We start from the raw sequence: 14,152 nt of genomic DNA, 5'->3' as shown, positions 1-14,152 counted from the left end.
GAGGAGGAAAAGACAATGAAACATGTAACCTGAGGAACAGATTTATTATTTATTCATTCAAAAAATACCTTTTTAAGTCTTTATGGATGAATATTACCTCAAGGTCCATAAAGTGGCTGTTTCAGAGCTTACATGATCTTTAGCATTCAGCAGACAAAGATGCTAAATGCTGCAGGACTTCTCAAATATGTTAGTTTAAAAGGTGGTGTTATAGATATTTATGTGTTTATTTTTCTGACTTTTTTATTGTAAAATTATATACTTAAACATAAAATAATAAAATAAAATGTACACATATATTGTTACATATATTTGTTACATGTTACATATATATTTAAAATAATATATCCTGTGTTATTGCTGTATCTGCTATAAAAGGTTAATATATTGATGGTGATGATATTAATTATCATGGTCATCACTCTCACTTCCTCAGTCAATATGCCTGACTGATGCGAAGGTCCTGATTGGATTTGATATAATCTGACAGGACAGGTCACACACCTGTTCTAGGTCATCACACACACACACACACACACACACACACACAGGGATGGGTTCTGAACCGTCTTGAGATGTATTGTCACTATGTTGGCTCCCGAGTGTGAGGAAGTAATTTGAAGACTTATATTTTGGATGTGAACAAAAGGAGAAGTGATGAAACTTTTGCTTTGCTGCAGAGGGAGAAAGACAGGTTCATCTCATCCATGCATGGTAAGAAAAAACTTGATCAAATGTTCAGCCCATAGAAATATATGTGTTGATACATACATGCTGATGTTGTGGGCATATAGATATATATTTCCATTCAAAACCCTGTCATCATATGCTGATACTATAAAGTTTAGTGTCCAGAAGTCTCAGACAGTTTCCCACAATGTGAAAATTAATGAGAGACAACATATTTTTTTATTATATTATGTTGCTTTATAAACTTGCAAATATGGATTATGTATATATCATTAACATATATAGTTGTGTTGCAACCATATAACAAATCGTAATGGACCAATATAAAAAAAACATTGATACTTTTAAAATATTAATTTACAAAATGTATATAACAAATGTATATCTTAATATTTGTACATATATTATAATAATATATCCCCTTGTGCATATTCATAGTGAGACTTTTACACAGGGATTATGACACTGTGCCGATATGACAGCGTCTTATCTGATAATCCTGTTACAGCCGACTGAGCCAGTGACAGTGTTTCTGCATGATAATGATTTTGGTTAAATTACATTTAACCAGTTGGTTGTATATAATCAACTACCCTTGTTCTTCTCACTGTTCGATGCAAAACTTTGTCCATCAAGCAGAGAGGTCCTCTGGTGTTTTTTCGAAACTCTAATATCCTAGAGTCTAAAATAAGACGGAGAAGCCAACAACAGAAGTCATGGTACAATATTACTTCTTTTCTTCGAATCCTTTGATTTTCCTAGGGAAGCAGCATCATCACCATCAGACCTTCTTCCTCCAGCTTCCTGTGAGCTCTGGAGGCTGTGAGCCTTGAGATGCGACAGCAGCACCGTGCCTTCATCTCCATACCTCACACATCAGCAGACAGCAAGCTGCAATGCTCTTTATCTTCCATCCTTCCTTCCTCTTCCACACCTCCACTCCAACTATCCCTCCGCGGCCTCCTGAGGTTCCTCTTGGTTCTCCTGTGTTTGCTGCCCTGCTCAGTCCAGGGAGCATGGTTTCGGGTCGGGGTGGTGGGACCGTGGGGCTGTGACCCTCTGTTCGCTAAGGCCCTTCCCAGTGTGGCAGCGCAGCTCGCCGTCAACCGCATCAACAAGGACCCGTCGCTGCCCTACGCTGCAACGTTTGATTATGCAGTGCTGCAGGTACACAATGGACCCTACGCCATCTTTCAGTGCTATGTCTGTAAAAAAAAAAAGTATATGGTGATACTTTGATGTCCTACCTGCAAACTACATAGGATGAAAAGGATTGATAGAGGCAGCTCAGCTTGTGATTGGTTTGGGTCACTGATTAATTCAACTGATCTATTGGCGTTCCCTCTCCAGGAACCATGTGAGACATCAAGGGCCTTGGAGGCCTTTGTGGGTTTCCACACCAAGGCCTCAGGCTACATTGGACCAGTCAACCCCGGCTACTGCGACGCAGCTTCAATGTTGAGCAAAGGCTGGAACAAAGTAAATGAAGATATGATTGCTCACATGTAGTAGCTGCAGGGCCGTTGCTAGGAATTCTGGGCCCCCTGAAAGCATACTAAAGTGGGTCCCTGACCCCTGACTTTTCCACTTTTTTTCATAGACTACATATGTATTATCATTTCTTATTTAGCCTACTTTGTTTTGATGCTAATGCAGCATTACTATGAGTATCAGTCAGGTTCTTAATTCAGTCATACAAAGATTAGACTACTGGGGTTTTTGTGGGCCCTACTGGGCGCTGGGCCCCTAGAATTATCATCACCTTTCTCCCCTATACAACGGCCCTGAGTAGCTGTTTGTCCCGTCTTTTCCTGCTGTGAAATATTTTCCCTCTTCCAGGCCTTGTTTCCTTGGGGTTGCGTTGGCTATGAGTTGGACGATGTCCGTAGCCACCCGACCTTTGCTCGCTCCATGGCAAGACCCACTTGGGTGCTGCTCAGTGTCATGAACTACTTCAGGTGGGCCCACACCGCCATCATCTCCTCCTCAGAAGCCATCTGGATGGAGACGGCCACAAAGGTTTGAATTTGCTTTAGTTTACACATCTCTTATTTTGAAAAAATACCTATTTGAAAGAAGAAATCACACTATGCTGAGACGTAGAATGAGATCTTGATGTTGTCTCCATCCCCTCCAGGTAGCTGATTCCTTGAGAAGCCATGGTCTGCCGGTCAGACTGGTAGCTTTTATGGAGAACACGCCTCACGGCATCAGACGAACTCTGGCCAAGCTTCGCAAGCTGAGAGAAATTCGAGGTATGGAGGACCTTGTTGCATGATCCCTCCACTCCACAGACTCATATCACAGAGTTTCAGATGTATCAATGTTGTGTCTCGTCCTAGTTGTGATCCTCTGCATGCATTCGGCGCTGATTGGAGGTGCAGCCCAGAAGCTCCTTTTGGAGACAGCCTACGACATGCAGATGATCGATGGCTCCCTGGTCTTCCTTCCCTACGACACACTCCTCTACAGCCTCCCTTACCGCAACATCTCCTATCCGGCTCTGAAGACCAACAGCAAACTACTGCGGGCCTATGACGCCGTGCTGACCGTCACCATCGATTCACCCAAGACGTCGTTCTACGAGGCCTACAGAGAGGCCATGGAGATGGGGGAGGTGGCGAGGACGCTGAAGCCAGAGCAGGTGATCAATTGAACTCTGGAAGAATCATAAATGTGCGCTGTCAAGCAAGACAGTTTGAGCTGAAATCTGTGTCCTTTAGGTGTCTCCACTCTTTGGGACCATCTACAACTCGGTCTTCTTCATGGCTCATGCGGTGCATCGACTTCGGCGCTCTGGGCAGTGGATGTCTGGTGGCAACCTTGCGCAACACACCCGCAACCTGGACTTTCAGGTACTGAACGGTTGGAGTGTAACAGCGTTGAACAAGAAAGACCAAACAGATAATGCCAAGTTCTGACTATATCGCCTATTAACATTGCAGGGTTTCAGCCATGCGATCAAAACCAACAGCTCTGGAGCCGCTCTGCTGGAATACCTCATACTGGACACAGATGGGCTTTCCTTCGAGCTGAGACCAGTGTACAGGTACACAAGGAGCCTATAGTTTGAGTTTTGAGAACAGTTGCGTTCACCTTGTAATGACGATCACATTGACTGTTGACAGGATCGACATGGAAGTCGGTATGGTGCGCTTCCTGGGTCGAGAAATCCACTTCCCACGAGGCTCCGGGCCCTGGAGAGACTCCTCCTGCTGGTTTAATCCTGGAGTCATGTGCTCCGGCGGTGAGGAAAACACAAATAAATACTATAGTCTGGTTGTGAACATTTGTGAAATTAAAATTATCTGTTTTACTTCAATTATCAATGGCACAATTTACCCCAGTATTCTCTCCAATGGCACAACTTATTTTTTTTTTTTTCTAAAGCTATATTTCTGAAACAGTTGATTTAAGATTCAAAGTGATTGTTCTACCCCTATATACCCATACATGTTGCTTCTTTGGTTTATTGTTGACACTTTTATGGACAATCAGAGACAATTTTAATGTGCACCTAAGACTTCGCAATGGATCATGAACTTGTTTTCTGTGTTTTCTGATTCATTATAAACCTCCAATCAGAACTCTTCCTCGTCTGTTCCAGGTGTGGATTTGTTCACGACCATCAGCATGTTTATTGGGGCCATCATCTTCTCTATTTTTGGTGGGGCAGTGATGTACTGCATCAGGTACGAAGCCATTTGGCCTGAAAAATCTATAGAGCACCAATATAGATTGAAAATGCCGTTTACAGGTGTGATATTAAGTTTGTTCTTTCCACTAACCACATATAAAGCTGATTCTGATCTACAAGTATTAGTTAAACACATAGTCCATATTTCTCTCTTGTTACCTAGGCGACGCATCAGTCAGATTCGAATGGTCAAGGGTCCAAACAAGATCTTGCTGACTCTGGACGATGTCACGTTCATAAACCCGTCACTTAGCAACAAGGTTGGTCACTGTTGACATCAAACAGGAAGTTCGTTTAATTGGTTGGTTTATTACTCAAATGTTTTTTTTTTCTTTTTTCACACTGAATTTTAACTCTCTGCAGAAGTTGAGCATGGATGACAGCAGAATCAGTGGCATGAGGAGCGTGTCGGATCGTAGTGTCGCTTCACCAGTCTCCACACTGTCCCCGGCCACCTATGAGAATACCAACGTTGTTATTTATGAGGTGATGCAAGTCGATCTAACATAAAGTGTATAATGTATAACACATTATTACTGTCCTTTCCTATTTGGAAAAACAGCCCAGTAGCTAAAATGCAAGGCCCAGCTGCCTTTAGACAAAACTCAAAGGTGGTGTTTAACTTCTGGTTTGTTATACTTAAGAAAGCAACGCCTGTCCACTCTGTCTTATGTAACTGCAGCAGTAAAGTCATTAAAATCCAGATCTAAGATGATAATGTCCTGACTCATTATAGCTGAATCGAGGGTTTGCTGGCACTTAATCAGTTTAGTATCTTGGGAAGACAAGAAAGAAGATGTTTCTTAACATGGCTAACTGTGTTTCTTTGGCATTCCCTCTCTACAGGGTGACTGGGCGTGGCTCAAGAGGCTTCCTGATGGGACGTTCAGCAGAATCAACCCCAAAACCAGTGATGTGTTTGAACTGGTGCGTGATGTTGCTGCAGTGAGACGAAGCAGATATATCATTTCGGTTTTAATGAATTATTAACATTATGAATCCTGCAGATGAGGGACATGCGTCATGAGAACGTCAACCCCTTCCTGGGCTTCTTTCACGATTGCGGTGTGTTCGCCATCGTAACGGAGTTCTGCTCCAGAGGAAGTCTGGAGGACCTGCTGCTGAACGAAGATGTCAAGCTGGACTGGATGTTCAAGTCGTCCCTGCTGCTGGATCTGATTAAGGTTAACATACATTAGTTCACTATTAAAAAGGTGAACTAACGTTTCTTAAAACAATCTGAACTGTTTGTTGTCCTTCCCAGGGTATGAAGTACCTTCACCATCGCGGGGTGTCCCACACTCGGCTGAAGTCTCGTAACTGTGTGGTCGATGGCCGCTTCGTCCTGAAGGTCACAGACTACGGCTACAACGAGGTCCTGGAGTCTCAGCGCTTCCCCTACATTGAACCACCTGCAGATGGTGAGAGGACAGATCAGAATACGAACCAGGGTCTTTCTCAGTTTCACTCACTCCAGAAGCAAAGTAATGAATGTTTGGTGTCTCCTAGAGCTGCTGTGGACGGCTCCAGAGGTCCTGAGGACCGGGCAGGCGGGTCTTTTCGGGACGCTGCCTGGTGACGTGTTCAGTTTTGCCATCATCATGCAGGAGGTGGTGGTTAGAGGACCTCCATTCTGCATGCTGGACCACTCGGCTGAAGGTAAGAAGTCCAAACTGTCTCCGTAGTAGCATTGAAAGTTCAACTTCCTTCCTTCCTACCTTCCCTACAGCTAAACTGCTTTCACAACCTAAACAGCTGCTGTTTCTCTGTGTTGTAGACATCATAGAGAAGCTCTGTAAGCCTCCTCCTCTTTGTCGGCCTGTGGTCAGTCCAGACTACGCTCCATTAGAGTGCATCCAGCTGATGAAACAGTGCTGGAACGAACAACCGGATAAGAGGCCCACCTTTGAAGAGATCTTTGACCAGGTAGGACGACTGCAAAAACCCCAGAGGTTGATCAAGGCCTTGTACAAAACTGACAAACTGGGTGGTTGTAGCTTATTGGACTGAAAAGTGTCCACTGTCTTACCTTAGTTTAAGAACATCAACAAAGGGAAGAAGACCAACATCATTGACTCCATGTTGAGGATGCTGGAGCAGTACTCATCAAACCTGGAGGAGTTGATCAGGGAGCGAACGGAGGAGCTGGAGATCGAGAAGCAGAAGACTGAGAAGCTGCTGACACAGATGTTACCTCCGTGAGTTCACCTTAGCACCGTGATACTGTGATTTAGAAAAACTGCTTCACCATTGTGAGTTATGTTTCATTGAGCCACTGTGATCATCTTTAGACAACACATTTTGTGTTCCTTGTTCCTTGTTCCTTGTTCCTTGTTCCCTGTTTCCACTGTGTTTTAAACCATTAGATTATAAAGTCTTCTTATCTTATCTTATCTTCCTCTTCTTCCCTTCAGGTCTGTGGCTGAGGCTTTGAAGGTTGGCGGCACAGTGGAGCCGGAGTATTTCGACCACGTGTCGCTTTATTTCAGCGACATCGTCGGCTTCACCACCATCTCAGCCAACAGCGAACCCATCGAGGTGGTCGACCTGCTCAACGACCTCTACACGATTTTCGACGCCATCATAGGAAACCACGACGTCTACAAGGTGCCCGCTTCTTTTATGTTTTATTCAGTTCAGTGATCTGCATTTAATCTTGTTGCTAACTCTGTTTTAATCTTCCCCAGGTGGAGACGATAGGTGACGCTTACATGGTGGCATCTGGGGTTCCCGTCCCTAACGGTAACCGCCATGCTGCAGAAATAGCCAACATGGCTCTCGACATCCTGAGCGCTGTGGGAACTTTCAAAATGAGACACATGCCTGATGTTCCTGTCAGGATACGCATAGGACTGCACACAGGTGACTGATAGCTTAGCTAGCATTTGAATTAGGCCTATAATCCATGTCCATTTGCATAAAGGTGGACTTTGTAGAATTCCCAGACCAATTAGTCTGTCAAAAGGAGGTCAAAATACATCGCTAATGGCTAAATGAGTTGATCATGCAGCTTCAGAGAATACTAATTTACAGATATACAAAATAATAGATACCCTAAAACCAAACCTCTTGTGTTGTAGGTCCATGTGTAGCAGGTGTGGTGGGTCTGACCATGCCTCGCTACTGTCTGTTTGGAGACACAGTGACCACTGCCTCTCGTATGGAGTCTGGCGGGATGCGTAAGTTATGGACATTAAAGAGAAACTATGCAGGATTTTTCCAGAGCCTATGCTACATTTACCCTAATAAAAAAGCTCCGGAGTAATTGTGATGACATGTCTTGTGAACTGTTACGAGTGAGAACGGAGGCTCTCTGCCTTCCGCCTGGCGTCTCATGGCTGAAATCCAACCTTGCAACATCAGTGTAGTACCTGGCTGCCGCCCCGGTGTCCCAGCACTTGTCTCTGCACACCGCGACACAAACACGCTCCAGAACCCGCAATCTTTTGTTTATGACGACTACTACTATATAACGTTATCCACCGCTCAATGTATTGATTTTTTGCCAGCTTTGTTTTAAACAAATGCACATGCATAGTTCCTCTTTAACTCAAGTTTTATCATTGATAATAATAATAATTTGCCATGAATTATTTGATCTCACAACCAGGTTTTATTTTAAATCATAATTAAGATTTGGTGAATTCTGGATTTGTTTAAATTTGGAGTCTTGTTGTGTATTTAGAGCCAAATGATTGTTGGTGTCTCTCTGACTGCTTTTCCTTGCTACTTGCCAACCTCCATGACATGATGATGACATCCATCTGTTTCTGCTCTGAAGCCCAAAGGATCCACGTCCACGAGAGCACAGTGAAGGTCCTGCGGGAGATGAATCTGGGCTACAAGGTGGAACTACGAGGCAGGACAGAAGTTAAGGTACGACCTTCTGTCAGGGACGGGATTTCAACAGGATGACCAGATGATGAAGACATGAAGCACCTCAGTGTGTGTTTCCTCTCTCTCTCTTTCTCAGGGAAAAGGAGTAGAGGAGACCTACTGGCTCGTGGGTAGAGATGGATTCACCAAACCAATGCCTGTTCCTCCAGAACTCAAGCCCGGGTAAGAACGACTTACCTGACTCTTGATCTCCAGAAGCAGTACCACCTGCTTGTTTGGATTTAACAGAGCTACTCTTACACTCTGTCAATGTTTGTGGCCTTCTGGTTGGATCCTCACGGTTGATATTCCGACCTCAACATCAGACTCTACCTCCATTATCTCCAGTGTAAAACTATGGACCTCTACATTGGCAATCACCTTCTGGCTAATCTAGTTTATTGATTGCAGAGAGCAGTGTGTGTGTGTGTGTGTGTGTGTGTGTGTGTGTGTGTGTGTGTGTGTGTGTGTGCACATTTGCTGAATTCAAACTGTTTACTTCATCCCAACAGGCAAATGGCCCACGGGCTGCAGATGGCCGAGATAAACCAGTCCAAGAAACGGAAAGCCGAGCAACAACAAAAGGAACAACTTGCAAAGAAGAAAAACTGAGGTAATGTTATGCATTATAAAAAATGTATAACATTACTGGCTTGGTTGGCAACATGACTCGTCCTTTGGCAAACACAGTTTGGGGACTAGCGTTAGCGTGAACTGTCTCAAGATGTCAACGCAGTTTGTTTGCATTTAGTTGCATCTTGAACATGACCTGCTCAGAGCTGAGGAGGAAATTGTATAGAAGCAGATGGTCAAAGGTAGAGTTATAGTGTGCAGTGCAGTGTCTCTTTAAAGTATTTTCTTATTTTAGGTGTTGTTGTTTGGTTTTTTTGTTCGTTTTAAATATTACAGACACCTGGACATTCACTGTTTCAAAGTGAATACTGTAAATAAATGTCAATATCTCTGGATTTTAGCAAAGTTGCAAAGGCTGCAGCTTCTTGCAGATTTTTCAGGTTTTCCTGAGTGGGTCATGTTTCTGTTCAACAATAGAAATAAATGCAAATAAAAAAAGCTGTGATATCGAGACACAGTTCAAGTGAGGGACGTGGGGATTTTATCCTTATCAGGAGGGGGGAAACCACTATTTTGAATTATTTGTCACTAAAACAAAAACTCAGTTCTTCTACTTTACAAGTTCTTAAAGGGATAGTTCAGCCAAAATTCAAATTTCACTCATTTTCTACTCACCCTCATGTCGACTAAAGCCTGGTTTATGCTTCTGCGTTGCGGCGACGGCGGACATACGGCGTAGACTCGACGCCGTCGTTGAGCATTCGAAGCGTTGCTTCCGGTCACAGTAAACAATGGCAACTGAAAAACAAACGCTTTTATTGCAAATGTTGAAGCGCAGGTGACGGAGAAGACGTTTGCGGAGGTGGTCTGTCTGACCAGTCGAGGCTGAACGGGTGAATTACCACACTGACGTTCTGAGCCGACCCATCACAGTCTTTGTGGTTCGCGTCACGTAGTCAGGATTTTTTGGAGGTGCACGTCAGGCTACGGCGTAGGGTCCGCGTAGGCGTCTGTGTCGCCGCGACGCAGAAGCATAAACCAGGCTTAAGGGTTGGGAGAAGATTCAGAGTCCTCCGTGGCTTCTCTGAGTTACAGCGGGGCTCCGCGCAGCACTGCATGTCCACATGACGGTAGCGAACGGAGCTCACTTTTCGTCACCCAAAAAGACACACCAAAAACCATCCAAATACCTCCATACTGCTCGTCTGTAATGCCCCTCTTGTATGGAAGCCCCAACATGAGAAATTGTTCCGAAAAAAATTAAATAAGTCTATATTTTAAGCTTGTTTGTAGCGGAAGCTCCCAGTGGCTCAGTTCACGGCTCCACCGGTGTCAGTGCAAATCACGCCGCTACAAACAAGCTTGAAATATAGACTTATTTAATTTTTTTCGGAACAATTTCTCATGGCGGGGCTTCAGTACAAGAGGGACATTACAGACGAGCACTATGGAGGTATTTGGATGTTTTTTGGTGTGTCTTTTTGGACGAAGAAAAGTGAGAGAAGGCACGGAGGACTCTGAAACTTCTCCCAGCCCTTAGTTGACATGAGTGTGAGTAGAAAATGAGTGAAATCTGAATTTTGGCTGAACTATCCCTTTAAAGAAATAAAAGTGTGAAATAAGAGTGTTAAATAGTGAAAATTTGACCAAAGCAGGTTTTTCGTCTGACAGCAGCGATGTGAGTCGACAGTGGTGGACCTGGGCTGAAATGTCATTGTGTTTCTTCTGATGTTTAAAGGTGTACAGAAAAGAAAATTGAATTTGAGCCCACTCTGGGTCATAAAATTAGTGTAATAACTCATCTATCAGACTTTAAAAGATCCACTTTGATTACCAGGTGCAACACGTTCCTCTGCTGTGGCATTAAAGATGTTTGTTGATCTTCATCAGGTCTGCAAAGGAAACACAAGCTAAAATCACAGTGGATGCAGATGTTTAATGGAAGATAAAACATGATTCTGTGTTAGTTGCACAGTAAACATCATTTAATGCCACATGTTGGGTCTTTTCATCCTAATAGACTCAAATATAAAAGGGACTCCCCAGTGTCCCTTTTATATGGTTGTCCCAGGTTTTGCAATATGTGCAGCCACTGTGCAAAACTTGTTCTATTCAACCATTATATTTTATAGTCGTCATCTCTGAAACATAGTTAGGCCTACATCACGAGGACCAGCCTGTCTTTTCAGGACCTTTCGATCACAAGATCTTGATCGTTCCTTGGATGTTTTAATAACCATCAATTGGTCAATAAGTCAACAAGTTCAAGACAGATACAATTAAACATCTGCACATCTAAATGGACTTTGTTATGAAACTGTTGTCTCAATCATTCGTCTACCTCTAAACTTGCTATTCTGTATCGGGGACACACAGCTGCTGTCTTTCTCTCTCTGCAGATTTGTTGTCATGTTTTTATACTTTGGGAGACGATCTCCCTTTTCTCTCTGCCAGAGAGTTAGATAAGAAGAGTCATTAATAATTCATAAAACAGCTGGTCTGACTCTGTAGGGAGTTCATACGTTTGTGTAGCAACACAATGAAGCAATAACAAGGTTTTATAATTATTTTTTGACAGAGCCGGGGCTAGCATAATATGCTAAGCTAAACTAATCAGACACTAGCTTAACTAACTTGTATTTCTCAAAACGTTGAGCTATTGTGGAGATAAATCCTTTTTCTTCCCTGTCTTAGAATAGCACTTTTAATTTCCCATTTTACGTTAATATTGTGTCCATCTTTCCACCCCTCTCTCCCTCCCTGACCCCCCCTCCTCAGCACCCTGCTGGAGCCTAAGGACATGAAGCAAGCGTTTCACAAGGCGGTGAAGAAGATCTCTACGGTCCGTGTCGTGGCTCAGCTCTACTCCACCGAAGAAGAGGGAAACGTCATGTTGTCGCACCACTGACCACCGACCTGTGGTCCACCGTTACACTGGACTGGATTTTCACAATAAGACTGGACTGTCACACAGCAATATAATATATGACATCTATATACAGATACCACGGATACACGCACATAAACATTATCATCTACATATGTGGAGATATACTGTATATTTAAATACTCTGGTTATATTTGTATATATACATCAAATATCTATATGATTAATTTGTATATACTACTATGTTATTGCTATATATTTCATTCATATATGAAACGTATTAAAACAATATACATACGCAAATCCTATATGTTTATACATTTTATTATATTAGATTATGTAGTAAAAGGTCTCTACTTTTTATCATATCAACATATAGGTTTTGGGATGGATGTACTTCTATGTAGCCTAAGCATTACACTTTCTAATAGCTTTCATTTATAATTGTTTATAGTTCTTATATAAGTATATATTGCATATGTTATATTTACATATATGCACACTTACTACATTTGCTTGTGGACGACTTTACCTCAGTATTTTGCAGAGTTAATAGTAGCAGAAAAGAGGTAGTGAAAGTGTTAGTTCAGATTATAGTATTGACCGTGTGTGTGTTTATGTGTTTGTATGTGTGTAAGTGTGTGTGCATTAACAGCTTTGAGCTGAGGATATGAGGTCCAGTGTGGAGCTATGTATAGAGGCTGTGAGGTGGTGACTCAGCAAAGCAGGGATCTGACAGTCAGCAGCCGAGGAGCGCAGCTAATCTCTGGTTCACCTCCTCCTCCTTCACCTCCTCTGTTTGAGGAGAGGAGGAGAAGGAAGCAGAGAGGTGGAGGAAAAAGAGGAAATATGGCCGTCTTCACTTCCTTCTCTATCCTGTCTGTATGTTTGTGTTGTGTTGTGTTGTGTCGGGGAAACTCTATATCTGTCTGTCTTTTCATTGTTTCATCACAAACAGCCTACTCAAGATTACAGATGTTCTTTAGTTTTTTTTAGTTCCGTCTATTCAGCCTGCTGTAGTTCACATCTGTCCATCTGGATCAATCAGTTTTTCATGCTGTAATAAGTCTTTCAGAAAAGTCAAGTAGTCATCTAAAACCTGTCCATTCTTCTTAGACGTGAAGCTGGATGTAGTGTTGTACACTGCAAAAACTCAATATCTTTCCAAGAATATTTGTCTAATTTCTAGTCTCTTTCCACTTAAAATAAGACTCATCACCTTAAAATGTACTTCTTTTTAGATAATTTTCACTTGTTTCAAACAAATCTTCACTTGAAATAAGTAGAAAAATCTGCCAGTGAAAGCAAGTTGTTTGTGCTTGTAATAAGAAAGAAAAACTTGCTCCACTATCAGATTTTTCTACTTATTTCAAGTAAAAATATGCTTGAAAGAAGTAAAAAGTGTCTTAAAAACAAGCTATTTTTTATATGATGAGTCTTATTTTAAGTATAATGAGATTTGTTTTGACTAGAAATGACATTTTGACTAAATAAGACAAATGTTGTTGGTAAGATTTTGAGTTTTTGCAGTGTAGTGAGAGCGAACTGGTCAAATGCCGGTGTTATTTTTGCATAGACATCTTGTAAAGAGCCGCTATAAATCTGTAGGTGGACATGTTTGATTGTGTTGGTCACTTCTGAGGTTTATTCAACTTAGAGTCAGTCAGGCAGTTCAGTTTAGTGAGTTTATTGTTTATTTAACCTGAACATGGATGAGGAATAATCAGATTTTTGTCATCAGTAGCGGAGTATGTAGAGTGTGTTATTTCTGTCTCCTGAACATTTAAAAAAAAACTCTGGAAATCATTGCAAAGACTTTAGTTTGACGCTTCATCCTGCAGTTGATTTGAAAACACGGCCCACAGCGCCCTCTAGTGTCCACGGGGGAAACACAGTTTGTTGAAGCTACAGATGGCATCATGGAGGCTCTGCGGGATAATCCTCAATGATCCTCACTCAGTGTGTGTGTGTGTGTGTGTGTGTGTGTAGTGTAGTGTGTGTCCACAAACTGAGGGCAGTCAGTTCACCTCACTCTTTCTGTACAGATGCCCACACACACACACACACAGGTATCAAGGCACGTTATGTTCCCAACATCTGTATAGTTGATTTGCTTTTGATGAATTGATTTGCAAGGGCAGGGACCAAAAAGTAAGTAAAGTAAGTTTTTAAAAGAAAGTCTATTAATATAATTAATGAAATCATAATCCAAGCTATACCTACATTTAAAAAGCAGTATGCACACCCAACTTTTTAGTTTAGTCTAAAATTCAACTGTGTTATAACCACATCAGTATATTTTCCCCCACAATGTTATGCATAACATTTCTCATCAACAAAATCCCAAAGAAGATGAAAGGTTCAAATTTTCTTAGTTTATGTTTATTTCCACTTTTCACTAAAGTGCTTGTGATGAAACAGGCAGAAAT

At 42.2% G+C, this 14,152-nt stretch overlaps 1 protein-coding gene across 2 annotated transcripts; it reads left to right on the top strand.

Annotated features, from left to right (window-relative positions):
- Positions 1–384: 384 nt before the first annotated feature.
- gc2 (guanylyl cyclase 2) lies at positions 385–11,879 on the top strand. 2 transcript variants are annotated; one of them, XM_085806255.1, is made up of 25 exons: positions 385–714; positions 1,453–1,857; positions 2,041–2,169; positions 2,530–2,709; positions 2,828–2,945; positions 3,033–3,334; positions 3,414–3,545; positions 3,636–3,739; positions 3,819–3,937; positions 4,298–4,382; positions 4,551–4,647; positions 4,751–4,873; positions 5,234–5,314; positions 5,395–5,571; positions 5,652–5,808; positions 5,897–6,046; positions 6,165–6,313; positions 6,422–6,585; positions 6,802–6,994; positions 7,075–7,249; positions 7,468–7,566; positions 8,169–8,263; positions 8,361–8,446; positions 8,776–8,876; positions 11,615–11,879. In XM_085806255.1, the coding sequence occupies exons 2-24, from the start codon at positions 1,525–1,527 to the stop codon at positions 8,873–8,875; spliced, it is 3,348 nt and encodes a 1,115-aa protein (XP_085662381.1). In that variant the 5' UTR covers positions 385–714; positions 1,453–1,524; the 3' UTR covers position 8,876; positions 11,615–11,879. The 2 variants fall into 2 exon arrangements, with proteins under 2 accessions (XP_085662381.1, XP_085662380.1); XM_085806254.1 differs by lacking the exon at positions 8,776–8,876.
- The last annotated feature ends 2,273 nt before the right edge of the window (positions 11,880–14,152 follow it).

The sequence above is a fragment of the Trachurus japonicus genome, chromosome 18, assembly GCF_045865225.1.
Source record: "Trachurus japonicus isolate A0001 chromosome 18, Traja_1.0".
NCBI lineage: Eukaryota > Metazoa > Chordata > Actinopteri > Carangiformes > Carangidae > Trachurus > Trachurus japonicus.
This window is presented reverse-complemented; position numbering and strand designations above follow the sequence as displayed.